This window comes from Hippocampus zosterae, chromosome 17 (assembly GCF_025434085.1).
Source record: "Hippocampus zosterae strain Florida chromosome 17, ASM2543408v3, whole genome shotgun sequence".
Classification (NCBI taxonomy): domain Eukaryota; kingdom Metazoa; phylum Chordata; class Actinopteri; order Syngnathiformes; family Syngnathidae; genus Hippocampus; species Hippocampus zosterae.
The window spans coordinates 9,270,626-9,291,998 of record NC_067467.1 but is presented as its reverse complement, the minus strand read 5'-3'; the positions used below and the strand labels follow the sequence as shown (position 1 = coordinate 9,291,998).

General features: G+C 43.3%; 1 protein-coding gene across 2 annotated transcripts; it reads right to left on the bottom strand.

Moving 5' to 3' along the window:
• Positions 1-2,780: 2,780 nt before the first annotated feature.
• Positions 2,781-19,580, bottom strand: LOC127589334 (myosin-8-like). Of its 2 annotated transcripts, XM_052048447.1 has the most exons (39): positions 19,201-19,579; positions 18,193-18,413; positions 17,576-17,719; positions 17,231-17,387; positions 17,024-17,051; positions 16,825-16,939; positions 16,656-16,748; positions 16,234-16,297; positions 15,873-15,971; positions 15,701-15,804; positions 15,481-15,619; positions 15,283-15,401; positions 15,057-15,206; positions 14,427-14,597; positions 13,724-14,030; positions 13,583-13,650; positions 13,054-13,141; positions 12,878-12,995; positions 12,053-12,176; positions 11,847-11,983; positions 11,346-11,601; positions 10,723-10,965; positions 10,463-10,639; positions 10,239-10,384; positions 9,797-9,887; positions 9,076-9,465; positions 8,878-9,004; positions 8,249-8,367; positions 7,812-8,008; positions 6,373-6,556; positions 5,814-5,979; positions 5,608-5,732; positions 5,195-5,503; positions 4,648-4,851; positions 4,393-4,518; positions 4,149-4,319; positions 3,912-4,016; positions 3,738-3,833; positions 2,781-3,674 (listed from the first exon to the last, which is right to left on the bottom strand). In XM_052048447.1, exons 2-39 carry the CDS (start codon positions 18,391-18,393, stop codon positions 3,519-3,521), a joined length of 5,814 nt encoding a protein of 1,937 aa, XP_051904407.1. In that variant the 5' UTR covers positions 18,394-18,413; positions 19,201-19,579; the 3' UTR covers positions 2,781-3,518. The 2 variants fall into 2 exon arrangements, with proteins under 2 accessions (XP_051904407.1, XP_051904406.1); XM_052048446.1 differs by having other exon boundaries at positions 3,738-4,016; positions 19,201-19,580.
• Positions 19,581-21,373: the final 1,793 nt, after the last annotated feature.

The window sequence follows — 21,373 nt, the reverse complement described above, 5'->3', positions numbered from 1 at the left end:
TAATTCTGAACAGTGCTTCACAAAATGCCACGAGGCATCCTGTGAAGTCCAGTGTCAACTCCCTCTGTTGCGCACAAATAGAAAAACCTAACAAAATAGAATGTAAAGAAAGAAAGTGCTTTTGTGAAGTGTAATTATGTGCAAAACACAATAATAATGTGTGCCTTTGAGAGTGTGGCCTGGAGCTGTTTACCACGGAGCAAATTCAGTTTTTGTGTCTGTTTCATGCTCCTTGTGAGTGTTCCTTGTTTTGTATTTGTGTCTGACTTTCTTCTCCAAAACTCAATGAAGTACAAACAAAAAAATAAATTAAAAGTTTTAAGTCCCAACCGAAACCCATTTTCTCCTAATTTTATGATTCATTCAGGTGAATTACAAAATAGTTTTGATGGGTTTCAATAGGACAAGAGCGGCCACCTTCGAGTCAGCAGTGCTAAACTGAAAATCTGATGGACACTTTTCAACTGTTTCTCTATTTACTCTTATTTTCAGAAGGTGATTTTTTTTTTTTTTTTTTTTGGTAAAAGGAAAAAGTGCACCTATTTCAAAAAGTAAGCGTATTTTATTTTCAGAGCAAAATCGCGAAAATCTAACCATTGTGTCTTTGTGTCTGCACTAGTTGCCAGTGGTTGTGTTCCAAAGTTTGACTTTGTGGTGTTCGTTTTGGGAGAACGCATAATTGTCATTGTGACCACTGCCGGACGCTAAGGCCTCTAAATCCAAGAAAGCAGGTGGTCTTTGAGTCTAGGGTAAAAACCAAGGTCAGAGGCATTTCAAGACCCGATGATGGCTTCAGCCAATAAGTACAATACAGGCCTCACCACCACAACAAAAAACAGGATGATTTATGAGCAGATACCGTTTATTCACCTTTCCATGCACAAATAATGCTAACGTAGGATTTTTTACGAGACTTTCGGCATGAAAAAAATAAGGCCATTGTAGTGGTTGATGAACAACTGTGACATGAAGATTAATTAATATAAGAGAAAACAACATTTGAATAGCTGTCCACTGTCCCTGGAGGGGTTAAATATTATTGGTGCTTGGTTGATCAATTTAGTTGCTTTGTGTTGAATAATGGCGAGTGCCACCATAGCAGATGCACTTTCAGACGTCTGTTACCTAACACACTTTGAACACACAATTACAAAATGAGAACACTTGCAAAGAGCTTCTGTAGGCCACGGTAAAAATCTCTCTATATATATATTTAAATTGAAAAAAACCATCAATGAATAGCTGAATGTATGGGTGCCGAACCACAAATGTGTGGGAGTCCACTGTACGAGTAAAGTGAGTTACTAAAAACCTTTGAATATACTTTTCGTCTTATTTGTTTGGGCATTGTGCTGTGTCAGATAGGCGCACTGGACGAATAAATCTTGGGAAAGACTTCATTATAGTCTACTTGAATGACTTCTTGTTGCAACCCTGGGCCAAGGTTAGCAGCCTGCCTTGTTTCCAAGTTAGAGGGTGACGGCGTGTCGGTTAATAACACATGTGGGGGCCACATTTAGCCGGGGAGAGTGTAGGAAACTTAAGCTCTTGGCGGTGAGGAATACAAGGTGAGGACCACAAGTGTGAACAACAGTGGTGGCCCCTCCATTTGGTTCCTGGGACTTCAGTATTACTTCCTCGCCGTAATCCAACTCTTGCACTACTATGACGTTGAAATTATAGAAGCCATTAATACTGTACAAAAATGAACCCGTATCAAATTTGCTATGTGCAGGATGAAAAAAAATCTAACATCCACAAACGTACTGGAAGCAGTACTTCACCAGCAAACCAACAGCTTCATTTAAGTTTGCGGGTCCGCTCATGGGGTCACCAGGCCGGTCAGCCTGTTCTTATTCCTGGCCAACAAACATCAGCGAGCACGCTGACAGGTCACTCGACGGCATCTGTCCTCTACTTGTTCATCTCGGACGTGAACATCAGTCGCCACTCGCTCATCGGGTCCCCGCTGACAGACACAGGTGCTAGGCCGTAACTTTAACTCTTCGTCTGGGATTCCTCACATGCTTTCATTTTGGTACTTGAGACATAGTGTTAATGATGCTGTGATGGCACATATTCCTACATTCACCTGAAGTAACCCCTTTTTAAGCTGCCCTTCGCAATGTTTGTTGAGTATTATTATATGTGTTGTTTGTATGTGTAGCTGTTCCACGTGGGTTAAAATAGCAAAGTTGTGACATGATTTGCCTAAAATGAAGGTTAGAATTACCAAAGTGCAACGCCCAAGGATTTTGAAGCTTGGATGAAAATTGGCCTTTTGGGGAACGTTTTTGTCTCACATCGTCTGTCAAAAATCCTGACCAAAAACACCTTCAAATAAGAGTGAAACCGTATAACTTGATTATTTCTCAACGCATTTCATCCACCCTTTTGTTTTGTTTGGTCTGCCACATTGGGAAATCGTTCTCTATCAGGCTTCAGTGGAAAACATCCACCATTAAACTCGTACGGTTCTTAGTTCCCATGAGTTCTCCAATTTGACATTTGAAATTTCTTGAGTTTCAGATGCTGTCACGTTCATGAAAAAAATCAACTGAAATAGCACAAAATGGAACATGATTACATTATGTTAGCATTTAGCTAGTAGACCTTACACTGGTGTTTCAGTATACAGATATTAGTACTTTGCTGTTATATATGACAGTTTTCCAGCACACTTCAATTGGAAGTAAGAAATAAAGAGCTTGAAGCCAGCATGCTGCGCCTCTTTGGAGGAAGAGAGAGAACAATATAGTGGCGGTTATATCAAGAGTCTTGGTACACCGTAAAAGTCTTTATTGGAGATAAACGGCAGCAAAATATCTCCATCTTTGTGGAGTCTATTCAATGTAGAGAGCACAAGAATGATTAACACTTTTGCTTTTGTTGTTTGTACCATTGCAGAAACAAATACATCAACCACTGCAAACTACGCCCACATCAAAAATGAACATTTTAATCTGCTGACAATTTCGCGACATAACATTTCTGACATGGCCGGTGTACTGAGGAGATGAATACAGTTTCAATCTGAATGCCTTGCAGGGGACATAATATCTAAAGGTGCAGCAGTTGTGTCCGGACTTGTGAAAGTGTGAAAATTAAGCAAGCAAGTAAATCTTTAGTAATCAGACCATTTTTGGAAATGTATCTGTGAGTGAGCCTGTCTTAATTTTGCTAACGTTTATGAAATCTACTCATTTACATGATAAGCGCTTGCACATAGCCATTTTATAGTGTGTAACAAGAGCATGTCAAAAGGTAAGCAGAGCTGCATTGGGGTTTGTTGCATCTTGTCCACATGCGTGGCATTACAGGACCTTCACTGTTTCATTTCTTGCCATCTCCCTCATGCAGCAGCTCACCTGATGCTCACTTGTAAATCAAAATTTAGCTTCCAAAACAAAGCAAAGAAAGTCAACCAATATGCGTCTCGTGACTTCAAAAACTCAAGTAAGTCAATTACCACGGCATTACACGCCGGTTTCGGCCTGTTTTTGGGTAAAGTTAGCACATCAGGCATCTTTTACCTCCACTTTCCCGACAATGTCGCGGCTCTTTGCTCGTAGTTTATTCAACTGCGACTCTGCGACGTCTGCTCGTTCCTCAGCCACCTCCAGCTCGCGCTGCACCTTTCGGAACTTGGCCTGCTGGACGCTGGTTTGTTCCTCCTAAAGACCAGAAGTGGCAGAAGTATTCACACTCTGTGTTTAAGGAGAAGTACGACCACTCACCGCCTCCTCACTCTGCCGTTTGTATGCTTTGGCTTTCAGCTGCAGCTTGTCAACCAGATCCTGCAGTCTGTCCACGTTCTTCTTCTCCTCTTCTGTCTGGAACAGATGAGGACAATTATGACAATTATTAAGTTTTTTGGACCTACCACTCGACACCATAGGTGACCTTCTGACCCGAAATGTCAGCTCTTTAATCTTGCGCTCATATTTGCGGACTCCTTTCAGGGCCTCGCCGCCACGTTTCTGCTCAGCCTCCAATTCCTTTTCCAACTCGTGGACCTGAACGAAAAAGTAATTCATCTGTGTTGTATTTTGGCTGCAAATAATGGGTGATGGGTTCTCTACCCAAAAACAGTCCACTATACTTTGTTGTTTTGTTATGTTTGTTTTTTGTGGTATCGATTTTCTTACCCGGTTCTCCATCTTTTGGAGTGCTTTCTTCCCGCCTTTCATGGCAAGACTTTCAGCCTCATCGAGACGCTGCTGCAGGTCCTTGACCGTCACCTCAAGGTTCTTCTTCATCCTCTCCAAGTGCGCGATGGTGTCCTGCTCCTTCTTCAGGTCCTCAGCCATCATGGCAGCCTGCGTGAAGGGATTGCCGGCTGTAAATCATATCCTGGCACCAATGTCAGAAGGATGGCAACATTTACTGTACATCTGCGAAGGCTTTCTTGGCCTTCTCATCAGTGTTCTCTGCTTCCTGGACTGTGTGCTCCATCTCTGATTGCAGCTGAGCCAACTCGCTCTCCATCTTCCTTTTTGAGTTCAGGAGAACTGCATTCTGTATCATAACATTGGTCAGACTTCTACTTACACCACTCACAAAAAGAACCTCAAGAATTTTTTGTGGGTGTAGACATAAGTGAATACGCGACTACAAGCATTGAAGATAAATGTCTGGTGCCCTCACCTGTGACTGTAGCAACTGAGTCCTCTCGCTAATCTCCCTCAATTCCTGCTCAGCCAGTTTACGACTTCTCTCCGCCTGCTCCAAAGCCGCCATCGCCTCCTCCATCTCGGCTGTTATCAGGCCGTTACGGCGTTCTGCGATGGCCAGTCGGTCCTTGATGTCCTCCTGACTGTGGAGAACATCATCCAGGTGGACTTGCGTGTCCTTGAGCATGCACAATAATTTACTCAGCCAAGTCATTGAATGTGGTGTTACCTTGACTAACAATTATCCCAATTTATGAGTTTTTCAAGGCACTGCTTGGTCAGTTTTTTTTATATTTGTTGTGATCCAAAAATTTACACATATAATCAACCATTGAGTTATGAGCAAAGTTCAGATACACCGCAGTCTGTGATTATTGCTATTCGCTGCAGAACTTGGTCCCTACAATCGCAGTTACATGTAAATTGATTTCAATGGGGAAAATGAGTTATGGAACGGATTCAACTCATCAGTCTAAGTGCCACTCTATTTGTGTTTCTGTGAGCAAAACTGTCCTACACACCTTCAACTTGGTTTGCAAGTTCCTCATTTGCTTTGTGGCCTCAGAAGCGTGTCGGTTCGCGTGGCTGAGCTGAATCTCCATCTCGTTTATGTCCCCTTCCATCTTCTTCTTCAGCCGCAAGGCGTCATTGCGGCTGCGTGTCTCGGCTTCCAGGGCACTCTGCAGGGTGTCCACGGTTCTCTGGTGGTTCATCTTCATCTGGTCCATCTCTTCATCTTTCTCTACCATTTTTCTGTCAACCTCTGACTTGATCTGGTTCAGCTCCATTTGAAGGTGAAGCATTTTGGTCTCCTCGTGTTCCAGAGAGGACTACAGTAAGAACAGATGCTAAGTCAAATAACACATTCTGGTGTAAAAAGAAAGAGTGGTAAATGGTACTGATTCAACTTAAAAGTGAAAAAGGAACCACAAACCTCAACCTCTTCCAGTGCTGTCTGAGTGTCCTTCTTCTTGTGCTCAGCTTGCTTTGCAACTTTCTCCAGCTGGTGCATTATTTTTGTCGACTGTGCAATGTTCTCGCTGATGTCTGAGATCTCCTCTGAGTGATAGAATAAGAGTAAATGTCACTACATCTCCACAACACAAAAGACATGATTCTGTGGTTGTGTTTCATTCTTACGTTGAAGGTTTTTATTATCTCGCTTCATGCTCTCCAGGTGCTCTAAAGCCTCTTCGTACGAATACTTTAGTTTGAAAAGTTCGGTGCTCAGTGCTCTGGATTCTCTCTGAGACACTTCCAGATCTGACTGACTCTCTTCACACTTCTGCTTCCAGTCAGACAGGACCTACAACATTAGGAATTAACCAGCCTGATCCGCAACGGTCGAATGGAGGCAACTGATCTCTTGGTAAATTGTTGGTGTTGAGGAGTTTCCCTACGGCCTATCAGGAAGAACGGATAATCCTTTGAGGACAGCAATCTTGAAATTCACAAAAGGGACCAGTGGCTTAAAAGAGGTGTGAAACAAACCATCTACTGCATGTCAAATTGGAGTGGTCCTTTCTAAACAGAGGAGCTTCACACCATCACTAATATTCATCTTCCAATAATGCCCTGACATCCCTCCTCCAAAGATTATTTCATGCGAAAGAACAAGAAGGTAACAGGAAAAAAAAACCTTAACTATAGACCCAGGTCTGTCACTTACTGTACGTCATCACCCCAGAAGGCCACATACCTTGTCAAAGCTTCTCTGTTTCTGATCCAAGGTAGCGTTGGCTGCATTTGCCCTTTCCAGCTCCACAACCAGGTCCTCCACCTCAATCTGCAGCCTCTGCTTGGTCTTCTCCAGGGATGCACTTTTCGCATTTGCCATCTCTGTCGACTCCTCAGATTCCTGCAGCCGCTGGACCAGTCTCTTCCTGTAGATCATGCAGGAATAGTTGGAGAGGAACAGCCAAGCATTAATCCATCCATTCATCATTAGAGAGCCCCAGCAACATGCACAGGAAACTAATTTTAGCAGCTTCGGTCCATGTTCTTGTTTTTGCGGTTACAACCCACAGCTTTTGATCATAGGTGAGGGTGGGAACATAAGATAAGATAAGATATCCTTTATTCGTCCCACACTGGGGAAATTTACAGCCCCCAGCAGCAAGAATGTATGTAGAAAGAAGAAAGAGAAAAAACAACAAACATCTTTCAATTTAATTGCAATATGAACACAAAATGGATAAATCGCAGTACTATTTACAATTTTCCTTCACATCATTTAATTATTATTATTATTATGATTGTTATTTTTTATTCATCAGCCTGACAGCAGTCGGTAGGAACGAGCGTCGGTATCTCTCGTTCTTGCAGCGCGGGTGTAACAGTCTCTGGCTGAAGGAGCTACCAAGTGCTGTCAGGGCGGGCTGGAGGGGGTGGGAGGGACTGGCCATCATAGCTTTTAGCTTAGTTAGCATCCTTCTGTTGCCCACCTCCTCCAGAGTGTCAAGGGAGCAACCCAGGACAGAACTGGCCTTCCTGACCAGTCGCTCCAGTCTCTTTCTGTCCCGGGCTGAGATGCTGCCTGACCAGCAGACAATGCCATAATGGATGGCCGAGGCCACCACCGAGTTATAGAACATGAATCGACTGGTAAAATCGTGAGCTGTGCCTTTTGGCTCAGCTGCTTCTTCACCGCGACAGACCAATGCAATTGGCAGTACTACAAATGCTGCTCTAATGCACCTGTCAATCTCCCCCTTCTTCACTTGCTAATACCTCAACTCCTCCACTTGGGGCAGTGTCTCATCACCATCCCAGAGAGGATGTTTCACCCTTTTCTGACTGAGGACCATGGTCTTAGATTTGGAAATGTTGGTACTCATTCCATCTGCTTCACACTCAGTTGCGAACCACTCCAGCGAGAGTTAAAGATAACGGCTGGATGAAGCCACATCATCCAAACAAAAAAAGAAAATACATAATAATAAGGCCATCAAACCGGACCCATTCAGCGCCTTGGTTGCAGCTTTAAGTTCTGTCCATAAGGATCATGATCAGAATTGTTGACAAAGGGCAGATGTAGCTGAGTCCAACCCCGACTGGAAACAAATGCAACTAACTGCCAACAATGCAGTGTGTAAGTCAGAACCTAACATTCTTTAAAAAGTAAAGCCTGGTCCTTACTTGGCTTCCTCCAGTTCTTCGGTGCGCTGTATGGCGTCTGTCTCGTATTTGCTTCTCCAATGGGCCACGTCACTGTTGGCCTTGGAGAGGTAGCGCTGCAGTTCGGTTTTCGCATTTTGTTCCTCCTCATATTGTTCCCTCAGAAGCTCGCAGTCGTGGCGGGAAGACTGACAACTGTGTGCCAGGGCATTTTTTTCCTGAAAAAAACCCCAAAAACGAACAGCATACTTATGCATCTTCTCCAAACTGACTCCAGATTACAAAATGCAACTCAGTTCAATTTTATATATACAGTGATACCTTGACTTCCGAGTTTAATACATTCCATGACCAAGCGCAAAACGTTTTCAATTTTGACCATTGAAATGAATTGAAATGCCATTACTCTGGTTCAGCCCGCCCACAATAAAACACAACTGAACCACCATATGACAGACCTTAATTTCTTCATCCAAAAGTCTCTTGAGCTCTTGAATCTGTTGACTGCTGGCTGCTTTGCTTCTGTTCATCAAATTAAGCGCAGTTTCCTTCTCTTCCAATAGCCGAGAAAGTTCACCTACCAAAACACCCCCAAAAAAACACAACTTGGATTCTGTACTTATTACTTAATTAGGTTTTTCAAGGTTCTGCAGTTTACTTCAGTATTTATTTTTCTGACAAACGTTTAGTTTATTTGAACAGTTACTCATACTTTCTACTCCTTATTTTGCAATGTCAAAATGTACTTGTTACTTTTTTCATCCTGCGTGGATGATGACACAACAAAAAGAAGACGCAAATAGAGAGAGGGAAGGTCAACCGCAAGTAATTCAGTCTACCCCACAAAAAGTTTTATAATTGCCTATAGATGCTACAATATGGTGACAAAGCTAAATGAAAACCCTCACTTCAACATAGTTGCTTGGCACCAAGTTGGTGCCAAAGTAATGCATTTATTCATTTAGCTGAAGTACAAAAAGCGAGTAAGTGTCGGTGTTGAATCAATACTTTTACCAGAGTGCTTTTTTTTTTAACCCAAGTATCTGTACTTTTCTGAATACTTCTGTGACCTGTGCCATATACTGACCGTTCTCTGTCAGCAATCGTGCATTGGTGATGGCATAGTCACTGAGTGCTCTCTGGGTTTCATCCACCTTGGTCTTGTACTCAAGACTTTGTTCTTCAAGGTTGCGGCAGGTTTTCTCCATGTTGGACTGGAATGTTTGACTTTGTGAGCATCTTCTAGCACAGGAAACGTCTCAAAGCCCTCCTCCCTGTCGCTTACCTTGCTTTTCACAACACTCTCCATGTGGCTTGCCATGTCCTCAATCTCCATCTTCAGTTCACTTTTGTCCTTCTCCAGCTTATGTTTGATTCTCTGCAGATTGTCGATCTGTTCCCCGAGTTGTGCGACTGTATCCGCCTGTTTCTTACGCAGAGACGCAGTGACAGCTTCATGCTGTAGGGTGGCCTCTTCCAGGTCACGCCGAAGCCTCTGGAACTCAGTTTCACGCTTCTTGTTAATCTCCACCTGAGCGGTGGTGGCTCCTCCGGCCTCTTCCAGCCTCTCGCTGATCTCCTCCAGTTCCCTGCAGAGATCCGAACTCTGCTTCTCCATTTTAGCCCTGGTGGAGCGTTCTGATTCTGTTTCTTCCTCCAGCTCCTCGATGCGAGCCTAAGGAAAAGATTTTGTCTACTCTTAAATCAATTCTGAACACTTGTAGAAGACACAACTCACAACAAGTTTGGAATATGAGATACGGGGTGAAATTAAAATGTTGCTAAGATGTAACATTTGTTCGACCTCTTAACTTTTGAATGTACAGCTTGTTCAATGTTTCAGTATTTGCTGCTCCATGTGGTCTTTAATATGACATTCATGCAAAAGCTGGTCAAATTAGGTGCACCTGTCAATGTCATCGTGCACTTTAGATGCATCCCTAAATGTCACCCCTGATATCCCAACCTTTTTGTGAGCATTATTTGTGTACTGTTTGCAGTCACACCTGGAGCTCTTTTATCTGCTTTTGCAGCTGAGTGGCGAGGGCTTGCTCATCCTCCACTTTGTTCTGCAGGTTTGTGATTACCAAATCCTTTCTGAAATATAAAAGACTTTAGTTTTTTTCAGCAAGGAGCTGACTCTGGCATGTGGGCAACTGGTTTAGCTTTGCTATCAGCACGTGCAGTTCATTTCTGGCATGTCTTTACTTGTAAAATAATTTACCAAGAAATGTTCGTTTCATTTATTTAAAAATACTGTCTTTGCTAAAAATGTGTTTATTGTCAGATATCAACCCTAGTATGCATGTTTAAAGCTCAGTGACCTTTTATACGATATTATTTGTGACCTTTTTGTACGTTGTTATCTGGAGGATACCCTCAAAAATGAGAGAGCATATCTCAAGAGCTTCCTTCTCATAATAAAGAATACTATATGAGACACTGTACTTATTGAGTCTGTCCTCCATCTGCTGCCTCTCATTCTCCAAGTCCATGACATTCTCCTGACTCAGCTTCAGGTCGCTCTCCAGCTTTCTCCTGGATCTCTCTATGTCAGCTCTCACTTTCTTCTCCTGCTCCAGTGAGCCCTCCAGCTGATGGAGAATAAACTAATCTGCACTTCATTGAGACACCAACAAAGAGCAGACCTGCAGAATTTGTGTGAAACCTACATTGTCAACCTGTTGCTCCAACCTAATCTTTGTCTTCATCAGAATGTTGACTTTATCCTCCTCAGCCTGGAGGTCTTGACGTATCTGCTCGTGAACCTCCTGCAGGGCTTTATACTCCTTGGAGGACTTCATCAGGTTCTCTTCCAACATGGTTACCTCCTCCATCAAGTTTTTGATCTATAAAACGGAAGAAGAAATGTCTGAGCTGCAAGCTTCATGGAAGATGTGTTTTCCAGAGGTGTTTCGGTGGTATTGGTAACCTTATTTTCAATTGCATGTTTCTCCCTCTCGACTTTGGCAATGATCAGTTCCAGATCATCAATGTCCCGTTTGAGCAGAGAAGTTTCATCCTCCAGTTTTCGGCTCCTTGCTGTAATGTCTGCATTGACCTCCTCTTCCTCTTCCAACCTCTCTGAGAATTCTTTGACTTTAGCTTCCAGATGAATCTTGCTTTTGATCAGACCTTCACACCTCTCCTCAGCATCACACAGGTTCTCCCGTTCCTGTGATGCGAGATTTAGTTGGACTTTGTTGTTTGGGTGACTGTCGACCAGAGTTGGGAGGAAGTGACTTCCAGTATTACTTTGTAAGTTTTAAACAAGTCCTAAGTTACTATGGCAAAAAATAAGCAAGTTAAGAGCAGTCCACACGAAATACCAAGCAAGTCATACAATCTTTCTCAGGTGCACATTCAAAGTAAAGGGAGGTCTTTCTTATGGTTTTACATTCGCATGCCCCGAATCCTAAAATTTTGCAACTTTAAGTCTGAACATAGGCGGGTCATGTGACTGGAGTCTCCCAGCTCTGCTATCAACCTTCACTAGCTTCAATAGTTTGACTTAAGATGCTTCCCAAAATAAATGATTACTGTGTGTTGACATACTGCTTGGATTTGAAGGTGAAGGTCATTTTTTTCCTGGACGAGCCCCACAGTTTTCTCCTCCAGCTCTTTCCTACGAGCCTCAGACCTAGCCAAGTCCTCCTTGAGGCGTGAAACTTCCTCTCTTGCACTCTGCATCTCCTTCTCGGCCTCGGCGCACCGCAGCAGAGGTTTGATCTTGAAAAAGAGCCTCATCCAAGGCCAGTTCTTCACGTTCATGAATGAGCGGATATTGTACTGGACGATGAAAATGGAGTCTCTGGAGAGTGCAGACCGTGGACATTTTAGGAGCAAAAAATGTTAACTTTTTACATGGATCGATATGAACGTTAACTATTACATCAGTAAGGGTCAAGGTTTGTAGATTGTGGCCGTTTGGGGAGCAGCATTCACAAATGGTCTCAGTTGAAGTTGAAGACACACTGTTACCATTATTGGATCAGATTGTTCTGTTGTCACTTTTGAATACTTTTATAAGCAGGGAAATTAGTCTCTCTCAAAGACCTTTTCTTTGCCATCTCCTTGAGCATCAGCCTGGTGACGTAACCTCTGGCCACAGCCTGGAGGCGGGTCATCAAGACCGCCAGGCGCTCATCCCTCATCTCTTCAAGAAGACCTAGAAGGCCCACTTTGAAGAAGACCTGTAAGGAGCTTGGAGCATCATCACTGGATCAAAAGAATAACCACTAGCAAATTTTTTGGATGAATACTTTTGTGTGTCCAAATCTGTACTGGGCGTGATCCACGTCAATGGAAGACAGCAGTTTCTCGGACGCCTTCTTACTGTCCATGAACTGTCCCTCAGGGATGGCGCTGGCATTAAGAATCCTGTACCTGCCATAAAAGTACAGTGAACACCCTCGCTATATCAGAGCTTTTAGGTTTTCGTGATTGTTTTTCATGAGATTTTACACAACAGTGTTTACCCACTATTTGCAGGGGACCCAGCCCTTCTAAGAATAGCAAAAATCCATAATGGTGATGCACCCCTAAAAAGGTGTACTCATTTTTTATTGTCTGTGTTCTATTCTCGGTGCAATGAATCAATTGTAACTGTTTTGCTCCCCAACTCAACTGTATTTATAGAGCATTTTAAAACAACCACCGCTGTATACCAAGTGCTGTATATAGGGCAAATATCATATATACAACAATAAAACAATAAATTAATGACAAACAGTAGAAAATGCAAAACAGTAAAACTAAGATTAAGTCTGAGTCTTGCGGAGTCAAAAGCCAAAGAATACAAATGAATTTTGAGAAGTTTTAAAGATGGGCAGCGAGGGCTTGCCGAATAGCTTATTCAATTCATGCATATAGCCTATATAGGACAAATCTAGCCTGATTGGTGCTGTGGAAAAACATAACTATTTATATCCTAAGTTCGAGGCACGCCCGACCATGAATGGTATCACTGTTTTGGGATAAAAAAGCTTGGGAGTGAGGCCTGTGTCCGCCAACAACAGTATCTTGTGTGGTGGAAGGTACGATAACTGTATGTATATGATCATGTCACATGAACAGATGTGTGCTACCTCTGTCTGAAGTCTCCATAAAGAATCCTACTGGGAAATCCCTTCCGACAGATCCTTATTCCTTCTAGTACACCGTTACAGCGAAGCTGATGCAGAACCAGATGATGGTCCATCGCCCCTGTGGGACAATCCCAGTGTGAGCTTGTCTTCACACTGACAAATTTAATAGTCCTTACCAGGAGTCTTTGTCTCATTGGGGATGATGCACCTGACAAAGTGTGGATGTGTGGACCTGAGGTTGGCCATCAGCTTGTTGAGATTCTCCTGCAAGACGTCAGCAACAAAGACAAAGAAAATGTGATTAGGTTAACTAAATTGATTTTTAGTGAACAATTTTCAGCACGGAAAATAGATGAACTGATTATCAAATTATAGTGGTACCTTGACTTGCGAGGTGAATTCATTCTGTGGCCAAGTTTGAACCGTGTTAAATACTAACATGAAAGTGCATCGGCGACTGTGGCTCTCCTTTGAGGGCATTTTTAGTACATTAATTGCTCCAAACTTCATTATACTTCATTCAAGCGGCATCCAATCTGAACCTCACTCGTAATACAAACTTTGGCTTGCAACACACAGCAAATAAATTCCCCTAGCAACAGCTCATAACTTGAAAAACTTGTAAACAGGGGCATTTGTAAGTGAAGGTACCACTGCATCAGTATTTTGTCTTCCACACGTGTCTTTCTCCTAAACTCCTATTACCCTGAAAAGTGCAGAGACTGTCTGGAAAGATGAAGCTTTTTTCTTGGAGCTTTTCTTGCATCCATCAGCTGCAATGACAAACAAGCGATTAATTAGTGTTTTGGTTGGAATGTTTTTGTGACGCACTGACAGAGAACTGACCGTCCGCTGAGGAGTATGTTGCAAAGAGCTGAGAGAGTAGCTTAATGGATGCTTTTTGATACAATTGCACCACAGTGTCGTTCAGTGGGTCCTTGTTCTTCTCCAGCCAACCACTGAGGTTGTAGTCCACCGTGCCGGCGTAATGGATCAGTGAGAAATGGGCCTCGGACTTTCCTTTGGAAGGTTTGGGCTTCTGGAAGATGCTGTTCTTGCTCTGGTGTTGGTCGTAAAGTTTGTTCTTGAAGGACATGTCCGTGGCCTTTGGAAACATGCACTCCTCCTCCAAAATGGAGAAAATGCCCATGGGCTGCATGATGGAAAGTTGATGAGATTCATTGACATGTTCCTGTTATGTAGATGTAATGGGGTTACTGGAATACTTTGGCGGTCACACTAGTTAAGATGGCTTTTGGTTTATTATGACAGTTCAGTAGCGCTTCCTCTCTTACAGAGGTGAAAAATAAGTACGATGTGCTTGTACACTCTTTGTCCTTACTTTTAAGACATTTCAGCGAACTGGTAGACCATTTAGGATGCACTCGTACAACGGAGTCTTTGGAAGTAAGACAATTAACCCTTTCAGGTACAGTGGTTACTACAGTGGACAGCTTATCATGTTATCGGGTTACAGGGTGCATGAAAGGGTTATAAAAAACAATTATATCATGAGGGTTGCACAGCAAACTGCTTGCATGTGATGGACCTTCTCAATGAGTTCGATGCAGGCTGCCAGATCCAGGCCAAAGTCAATGAAGTCCCATTCGATGCCTTCCTTGGTGTACTCTTCTTGCTCCAGTACAAACATGTGGTGGTTGAAGAACTGCTGAAGCTTCTCGTTGGTGAAGTTGATGCACAGCTGCTCCAGGCTGTTCATCTGAATTCAACAGCAGTACTTCATCATCAATGAGAATAGGCTATTTATCAATGTTTTTAAATTAGAGGCAGGGGATACTTCCAGGGGGCAGAAATTGAGTGACTAACGCTGACCTGAAGAAATTCAGACTGCTACTACAGAGATCAGGGTCAAAAACATTGTTGGTGATGTGAAACTGAATCCATGACAAATTATGTTGTCTACGGTTATGGCTACGGTTATGGCTTTTGAAACAAATTTCCCTTGTGAATATGAGATGCCCTCGTACTACGAAAGACATCATTTGTTAATGCCATTTCTCCCATTTCATCTAAGACTTAGCATTGGTCAGATGACATGGAAGGGTTTGTTGACTCGTCGTGTCATTAGAAAACGTTTTGGCTTTTGCCACCTTGAAGAACATGTGACATCATGGTGAATTTTGTTTGATGTGTTACACAGAAGAGTGTATGTGGTTACCTCAAAAACTTCAAATCCTGCAATATCCAACACGCCAATAAAACTTTGCCTAGGGAGTTTGGTATCAAGCTGCTGGTTGACCCTGGTGACTATCCACAGGAAGAGCTTCTCATACACAGCTTTGGACAGGGCGCCCATTGCGTTGTTCACCTGAAAACCATGGCAGGGTATCGGTCCAGGTGGGTTAGTAGCAGTAGTTTGACATGGAGAGCCTATAGAATTGTACCTGTTGAGGCGTCTGGCCTTTGGTGACATACTCATTGCCGACCTTCACTCTGGGATTGCAAAGAGCCTTGAGCAGGTCAGCAGAGTTCAACCCCATGAGGTAGGCAACTTTGTCAGCCACTGTGGGATGAGATTACATGCCATTATCACATGTTCTTTTGGCATTCTTCTGATGGAAGAACTCTTTGTCACACTTTACCCTCAGTGCCGTCAGGTTCAGCTTGTTCCTCGCGCTGCTTCTGCTTGAACTTCATGTTCCCGTAATGCATCACAGCTCCAGTCAGCTTGTAAATGCCTAGCTTCTCCTCTGCGTTGAAGCCCAGGATGTCAATGGCACTCTGAGGGAGATAGCATTAAGTTTTGGCCATACAATTCTATTGGTTAACATCTAGCGCATAAAAGAAAGTTTCCAAACTGACATCCGTGGCCATTAGCTCATCTGCGTCGTTGATGCTCAGCACGTTGATCTCGCCTTGGCTAATGAAGGGATAGTCGAAAGGATTGGACGTGATCAGCAGCATCTCTGAAAGACAAACAACAGCGACTTGATCTTCACCCGATCGCAGCTTATCATCCATTGTCAGTTTTTACTAATGAGATCAGGCTTCTTGTTGGAGATGATCTGGTAGAAAATGTGGTAGCTCCTCTCTGATGGCAGCTGGAAGGTCACCCGGGATTTCTCCAAGAGATCTAAATCGGACATGCGAACAAAAAACAAGGTCACTTGTTTCTCCTTTTGTCCACTGAACCAAATGCTCTGTTTTATGTACATTTGCTCCATGTGTATTGAAGTAGCAGTTGTTTGAAGGTTTTGAATCACCATAGCATTTTTGCTGATTTATTGTAAGTTAACCCGACGAGCGGGTGCAGCATGATTTTTTTTAGCATTAAGCTAGAAGTGAAAGGGGATTGACTGTATTCCACTTTATCAACAACAAAAGCAAAAACGTACATGTTTCGATATCAGCTGATGCCAACTTGCCCTTCGTACCAAAGTGGATGCGGATAAATTTCCCCTGCACAAAGATTTGAAATCATCATTTCGTTTTGCTGTCAGTGCTTGTGATGTTTGTGATCTGTGGAAAGATATCTGTGCCACTCGAGTTTGGATTTCAATGTATGTTGTTACAGTCAGATTTTGGGGTTGGATTTTTTTTTTAGAGAGATTTGTATTAGATATAGTTCTCTTTTTCAAAACGGATAAATTCGATGTTGAAAAGAACTGCATGAGAGATGCCATTTCAAATGGCACAGAGACACTTCCATACTAATTGAATATGTGTCGTGTAGACGAATGAAAGGTTACTGTCATTATTGAAGATTAGAGTCACATTCTGACAGGACCCAGATGAAACAGGTGGAGTCGGAGCTCACAAATCGGGAAGAGTTGTCATTCCTCACAGTCTTGGCATTCCCAAAAGCTTCCAGCAGAGGATTGGCTTGGATGATTTGATCCTCTAGCGTTCCCTGGCAGTGAGGACATCAAACACATCCCACGTTCTTGAACATGCTTACTCTATGTGGAAACTTAAATGGACTTCACCTGCACTTTTTCAGGAAGTTGCTGCTTTTTGCTGGAGTCTCCCACTGATGCAATTGTTGCAAAGTACTGGATTACTCGTTTGGTGTTGACCGTCTTGCCCGCGCCGGATTCGCCTCTAAGAGACAATGAGCACACCATCAGAAGTGAGCAAGTGGGACATTTTTAGAAAAGAGGATTGGCAATGCTGTTTGTAACTCACGTGATGAGTATGGATTGATTCTCTCGATCTGTAAATATAAAAGATATGGTTCAACTAAACCAAGTCATTCCACCTAACCAAAGTCCACTCGACTAATGTTAAGATACAAGGTGAAATGCCTTAGATGGAGTAATGCCGCAAATGCCAAAACATGATATAGCGGGAGTTCACTGTACAGTCTGCAATATGCGTCTTGGTGGAGTTCACCTGTCAACATATATTGGTAAGCATTGTCCGAAATGGAGAAGATGTGTGGGGGGGCCTCCTGACGCTTCCTGCCGTGATACGCTGCTACCACTTCGGGGTTGTAGACGGGCAACCACTTGTAGGGATTGACCGTCACGCAGAAAAGACCAGAATACGTCTGGAGAATAATAAGACAAAACATGAGCACTCTGTTAGCAGCTTGTACTAGCGTTAATTTGAGATTCTTGAGGTCCATCTTGAGGTCCATTTCTCATACACTGAATTCCATTACTAGTGAGGACGAAGAGTGTGCTAGTATCTGGACTTTTCAGCTACATATTGAATAAATGTGGCACTCGTCCTCACATAAATCATCCAGGCGGCGTATCGCTCCTTGAGATTGAAGAGCACCGCCGGCTCGTGGAGGTGTGTCAAACGAGCCATGTCTTCGATCTTGTCGAACTTTGGTGGGTTCATGGGCCAAAGATCGTCCGGGTGTACTGTCACCACCTGAACACAACGAGGCACTCTTGAGACACTTTCTGGAATTTATTTTATAACAAGGGCATATATTGACAAACACCGACTAGTTGCCATAGCACAAGGGGTTCTAATTTTTGTCGTGGGCCACGTTATAATTACTGATTCCCTTGGGGGGCCGTGAATACCGAAACTATTTAAAGAATTCAAGAATTACGTTTGATTCAACGATTGTTTAAGTAACTTTTATGAGAGATTTGGTAACAAAAAATGCTAAAAATATGTCACTTATTTATTACATATGAAAATTTGAACTTTTGAGACAGATTTTAGCAAGCATCATGGAAGTTGATTTTTTCTTTGATTTGCTTTCGCGGGCCACTCAAAATGATGTGGCGAGCCACATCCGGTCCCCGGGCCTTGATTTTGACACCTGTGCCATAGCATATACTGAAAAACAACACATGGTTAGGGAAGGGACTAAAACCCCCTAATTGTCCCACCCTGCCGCCGTCAATCTCCACGGTGACGCTGCTGCCGTTCTGGCTCTTGATCTTGCCCTTGGCGTACTCGTGCTTGGGGTCAGGCACGAAGACGGCCGCCTTGGCATCAAACGGCGCGTTCTGGGCCGCGATTCGTTCCCGCTCAGTTTTGCGCAAGTAGGGGGCCGCCACCCCAAATACTTGCATCTCGGCGTCACTCATCTTCTCTCTCGGGTTGCTTGCTGGATCAGCAAGAGGGAAAATGTTTTAGACACTGTTCTCAAGAATATGAGATTTCGGGTGAAATTTCAGGGTGAACATGAAATGCGTTCCAGTAGTTTTACACTTCATGCATAACACAACGATTAAACATGCATGTCACGTCCAGGTCTTATTTTTGACTACTTGGAGTCGACATCCTTGCGTAGCATCTGTGACTTTGCACATCTGTGTGCTTTGAACGGCAGGGCCTAGCCCGGTGAGTGACGTGGGGGTCAGCGGATGAAAGTGTAGAATTGTTGGCTCTGGATAGCAGCAGGCTGCTATGTGGCTCACCGGCAGCCAGTGCGAGTGCCTCTGGGTGTCATGTATGTAAATGTGCTCGTTTTTGGTTGATTTTCTCAACCTCAGTTCAGTTACCATTCATTTTAACAAAGTGTGTTAAGTTAGCGATGTTTAATTTAGTGTAGTGTGCTTTGCAGTAGTGTTGTTGCATTCTATCTTCTCTTGCGAAGTGTGAAATGAACCCAAGTTTTCTCGACAGTCTTCCATTCTGGCTTGCACCTATTAGTGCCTGGGTCTGCAGTAACATTAGTCCATGCAGGAAACTGATAAGCAAAGAATCCGTGAGCTCGTGTAAAACCTGCGATAGGTATGTACAATTTAAGATTCCGAGATATGGTGAATCTACAAAAAGTCAACCGCGATGTGGCGAGGGATGACTGTATTCCTCAAAGAGCCATTTGTTCCACATGAGAAGGAAACTCGACTTCACTCCAAAATATCTAAACCATATGATGTCATACTCACACGACTGATGTCAGCCGAAGTCTTTAAGAAGTCGTGAAGGTGATAACCACGCGCTGCCGACAGTCGCCGGTGAATTACATGCGGGGCCGCTTTTATACGGGATCCTCACCTCTTTTGTCAGCCTTCCCCTGCTATATTTGGAGCACAACAATGTGATTTTTCTCTAAGTTTAGCCGGTGTGTGTCCCTTTTAAGCACTTTAACCCTCTGCACCCCGCATTAAAAAGCAATGACCACTCCGGGGCGCCAGCTTACAGGCCTCATTTGAGAGGCTCACGAGGGATTAAGCCATCGTTCGGGGCGTCAATGTGAAAGCCAGACGTAGAAGCTGGCCTGGTGGCCACGGTTATTCACTATTTGCCAATGCCATCGCCTTCTGATTGGCCTAATCCGCCCAAAGACGATCGTCTGAGCATGTTGGTCATCTGACTCATGTCAAATACACACTCGACCAATCAGAAATCGGTCATCCTAACAGAACCTGATTGTTATCATTATTTGGCCCACAGTGGTGCCTTGACTGAGTTTAATTTATTCCATGCCTTAGGTTCAAATCAGTTTACCCTTTTAAAATGAAATTGAATTACCATGAATCCATTGCAGCCCTCCCCTTTCTGTGTAATGTTTTTATATAAAAACAAAATACAGTACCCGTACCTCAACCTCTCCTCTGTTAGTTGCTGAAAACTCACCAATTTCCTTTTTTTATGTGCTTAAACCATAATGATAAAAGCCTTACTTTGGTGCCATCTTGTGGTATCATAGTGTCAAGGAAATACTGACGAGCTTCATTTTGACCCTAGGTCTCAAAACTCCGGTCCCCGAGGGCCGCCATCCTGCATATTTTAGATGTTTCCCTCCTCCAACACACCAAATTCAGTGATCAGCTCATCGGCAGGCTATCAGGGAACTATGTTAATATGAGTTGAAGAGCTGCATTTTACAAGAACAAAGTTGGCTCACAAAAATGGACGAATCGATGCCTCCTAACTTGAACAATTCGTTAGCCAATGTGTGAAATTTAGTTGGTTTAGTCAGGCTTGTACTCAAACATAAAATATGAGCTTTATTGTACTAAGAGCCAACCTTAAAATTTGTAGATACCTGTTAATTTGCGTGGAACAACTTGGAAAAAACAACCCCCCCTCCCCCAAAAAAACCCAACAACTAAAACATGGAAAAATTTGCTATCTCAAAATAAATAATCAAGTAACAGACAGATGTCTGACAAATTGACTTAAGTAGAGTCCCAAAGTATTTTTCCTTGGTTACTTCCCAGCAGTACTGCAAGTGAGTGGCATGTGAACCCATTGAGTCGCCTGTTCGAACGACCGAAGCGATGTAGACACCCTGCAGACAGAATGACTTTTTGAAAGGCAGCGATTAGTTCAGAAGTCAAAGCGCTCTGTGTCGAAAAGGAGAATGTTTGCATAACTAATCCATCCTGCATTGGAGGAACGTAGCAGCTGCGGAGCCTGTCTGGTTATTTTAATAACTTAGTACTGGATTGGAAACTTTCTTGCATGAGAAAGTCCCCTGACTCTAACATGATAGGATTTTTGCTTTCATATGATTAGACCCTGAAATGTTTGAATGGATCGATAAATATTAAGTACAGTGGCACAGTGACTTACAAATGTGTTTTTAAGAAAGAAAAATAGCACTGTACTGTGAGCCCTGCATATTTGCATTTACTACTCGCAAATTCACCAGGCGGCAAATTGTTTTTGGCACACATCCTCTGGTATTCGCTGGGGGGAAACAGCCATTTTCTGTTTTTGTGCTCAGGTGAAAGCAATAAAAGTACTACTTTGACACCATCCTGTAGCATCTTGAGTATGTTGATGTGATTTGAGTAGCTTTGATGAAGGATATTTACTGTATATCCTGTAGTATTAGTGCATTGGGTGTATCCCACCCTTGTAATGATGTCACCACATCACACAAGCAGCTTGTGACATCGGTGCTTGAGGGGTTGAAGCCCTGTTGCGCATCACCAACAAAGGGGTTGCGTTTGTGTTTGTCTGCGCGCTTACTGCGCTTGTTCAAATGCGCTTCATTTTTAAAAAATGATTCAGGGTGTCCCCCGCCTACTGCCCGAAGACAGCTAGGATAGGCTCCAGCAACCCCCGTGACCCTAGTGAGGATCAAGCGGCTTGGAAGATGAATGAATG

What these genes read in the sequence shown, in the direction of transcription:
- LOC127589334 (XM_052048446.1), bottom strand. Translation starts at nt 18,393, where the DNA reads ATGAGTGACGCCGAGATGCAAGTATTTGGGGTGGCGGCCCCCTACTTG. An exon ending in ATGAGCTAATGGCCACGGAT is followed by an intron (nt 15,620 to 15,700) that starts GTCAGTTTGGAA and finishes TATCTCCCTCAG; the next exon opens with AGTGCCATTGACATCCTGGG. An exon ending in GCATCGAACTCATTGAGAAG is followed by an intron (nt 14,031 to 14,426) that starts GTCCATCACATG and finishes TCCATCATGCAG; the next exon opens with CCCATGGGCATTTTCTCCAT.